At 59.8% G+C, this 2,853-nt stretch overlaps 1 protein-coding gene across 2 annotated transcripts in view; it reads right to left on the bottom strand.

Annotated features, from left to right (window-relative positions):
- Positions 1–618: 618 nt before the first annotated feature.
- arhgap20b (Rho GTPase activating protein 20b) overlaps positions 619–2,853 on the bottom strand; it is a 33,265-nt gene continuing 31,030 nt past the window's right edge. Inside the window, exon 15 of one of the 2 annotated variants that reach the window (XM_062537063.1) lies at positions 619–2,437. In XM_062537063.1, the coding sequence (XP_062393047.1) occupies positions 699–2,437 (1,739 nt within the window). In that variant the 3' untranslated portion in view covers positions 619–698. The remainder of the gene's footprint in view (positions 2,438–2,853) is intronic. The other variant, XM_062537064.1, reaches the window with a different exon arrangement.

The following is a 2,853-nucleotide window of genomic DNA, read 5'->3' as shown; positions in this document are numbered from 1 at the left end:
ATTTTCAGGGAAGGTCTAAAATGGTCCAAGGAAGAAACGATTCAATTTGGGAGTGATCTGCATTACCGTTTGGATTCAGGAGGCGGTTATGTTTTTTGCTTAGCGGTGTAATGGCATGGTATGGCCACGTGGTGGCAATCTGAATAGTTTAGGTTCAAATGAATGACAATCAAGGAAGAACAATACAGACGGAGGTAGCTGCGCTCTCGGAGTGATTCTCTAGTTCAATATCAAATTGCTGCTCTCTCGCTTTGAACAGATGGAATGCTCATGTGTGAAAAGACAACGTGGGAACACCCTGGAATAACAGCACAATTATATGCACAATGCATAACGTAAAACTTTCTCAGATGTTAGTGATGATCTCCTGGCTTGCAGATGACTCCTCTGGGTTTTGGAGCACTACTTAAAGAAGAGAATAGGCTACATAGAGAGTTTGCTAGCGCATAATGTCTCACACACCCTAAACATAGTTTTCAGTCATCAGTTCAAAGCTGTTTAGTTTGTATTGGAATTCTACAGCTCATACCTCATATAAAAGCCCACTATAGTTTCTTCAAGCTATAAAAAAAATCATTATATTTCAGTCAACAAACTGTAAAAAAAAAAAAAAATGTATGTCTTTTGTGACCTTCTACAGTAAATTCATGCAAAACAGTCCAAAAAGTGCAATTCCCTCATGTGAAAGGTGAACGTGGCTAGACATAAGGCTCCTCTTTGTCCGAATAGGCGGAGGCTGGACAGGCCTCAGACAGGGAGCAATGGGGGTCTCTCCTCTGCCACTGCAGTCTGTTGATGACCAGCTCCTTCTCCACGGCCGCCGACCGGGCATTGGCGCTGGGGCCGTCGCCGTCGCCCTCCCCGTGGCTAAAGTACTCTCGGACCGTGTTGCGCACCATGGCGGGCAGCTTGATGCGGATGGTGTGGCGGATCGCCGCCGACGCCCGACTGTGTGGCTTGGGCGAGCTCGGGGGCCGCGCGTGCCCAGCGGAGCCCCCGCCATCGCCACCGCCAATCACGTCCTGGCTGGCACCTGCCATCCGCGGCGCCGCTGTCCCCTCGGCCCCGTTGGCGGTCGGGGCTCCGTGCCAGGCGCTATTGGACAGGCTGATGCCCCCGGACACGGTGATGCGGGTGCGCGGGCGGTCGACCCGCGGCGAGCCCTCGCCATCTGCGGGACCGGCTCGCGCGGAGACCGAGCGGAGCACCAGAGGCGCGCTGTGGCCGTAGAACACCGTCTGCGGGATGTGCACGCGCACCGTGTGGCTCTGGGCGCCGGACGTTCCCGCCGGGCCCGGCGAGTCCACCCCCGCAGCGGTGTCTGCGACTGGGCGCGCGGCGGGGTCCGAGACGGTCAGCGTGGCGGACGAGGAATAGAAGGTGATTTTAGTCCGCTGCACCTGTTCCACGTCGGGCAAGCCGGAGCGTGCGGGCAGCTGGACGGAGGAGCTGCTCAGCTTGATGTGAGTGACCGACGTCTCCCTGGTCTCGCCCGGAGCCCTGCGGTCAGCCCAGCGCTCATTAGTCCACAGCACCTGCTCCCCGTCCCCCACAGAGCGTGTCATCGCCAGGTCAGGCCGGCTACTCCACCGGGAGCTGCCGCTTTCGTCCTCACACTCTCCCCCCTCCTCCGCCTCTTCGTCTGTCACTCCAGCCCAGTGTCCTCGCTCGCTCGCTCTCTTGGCCTCCTCCTCTTCCTCCTCCTCTTCCTCCTCCTCTTCCTCCTCCTCCTCCTCCTGGCCCTCGGCGTCCACCTCCTCGTGAGGGAAGGCCATGCTCCAGTCCGGCGGGAACTTGCGCGGCACGTCGGGCGTCAGCGGCCGGAGCCTGGCGGCGGCGCCGAAGAGGAAGGAGGGCCGGCGGGACGACGCGGCGCCGTCCTTGGGGCTGGACGGCGTCTCGGACGAGGCCAGCGACAGGGCGCTGTCCAGCGAGCTGACCGAGGAGGAGGCGATGGTGGCGGCGGACGACGACAGGCTGGACAGGCTGAAGTGGCGGAAGCGCGGCGCGATCTGAGGAGACCTCCACAGCGCGTAGCGGCTCCTCCCCGTCCTCGGGCTGCCGTCCTCGGGCCGCCACGCCGGCTGCTTCTGCCTGGCCTGGAAGTGCCGCGCCCGCGCCGCGCAGGGGCTCCGCGATTGGCCGGACGAGCCGCCCATCACGGCCGCGTCGCAGCTGGACTGGCGGGCCACGGGCACGTGGGCGGGCGACGGCTGAGTCGCCGGGCAGACGGTGGGTTCGGAGGCGCAGCGAGACGAGCGCAAGGGGCCCAGTCCGGCGGGGATGGAGCAGACGGACACGCTGGACGCCGACGACTGGTCCTCCCGCAGGGCCAGAGTGGCCAGGGGCAGCAGGAAGTGGTCAGGGGGGGAGAGGAGCGAGACGGAGGAGGCCGCCTTCGGACCCGTCTGTTTGGCAAGCAGGGCTGGCTCCTCTGCTGAGAAGCAATGGGAAGTCAATATAAACACGAACATACCCATGCACACACACACACACACACACACACACACACACACACACACACACACACACACACACACACACACACACACACACACACACACACACACAACACACACACACACACACACACACACACACACACACACACACACACACACACACACACACAGATACATCAAAATTCATGCACATTAGACACACATACACACACACACACACACACACACACACACACACACACTCACTGCATATGCATGCACACCCACACACACACACAGACACCCCCCCCCACACACACACACACACTGCATATGAATGCACACCCACAATTTCAAAGTCAAAGACCGGCAGTCAGCATGAAAGCGAGTGAAATGCAGTTTTCCTTTGCTA

The sequence above is a fragment of the Sardina pilchardus genome, chromosome 5 (assembly GCF_963854185.1).
Source record: "Sardina pilchardus chromosome 5, fSarPil1.1, whole genome shotgun sequence".
Taxonomy (NCBI): domain Eukaryota; kingdom Metazoa; phylum Chordata; class Actinopteri; order Clupeiformes; family Clupeidae; genus Sardina; species Sardina pilchardus.
This window is presented reverse-complemented; position numbering and strand designations above follow the sequence as displayed.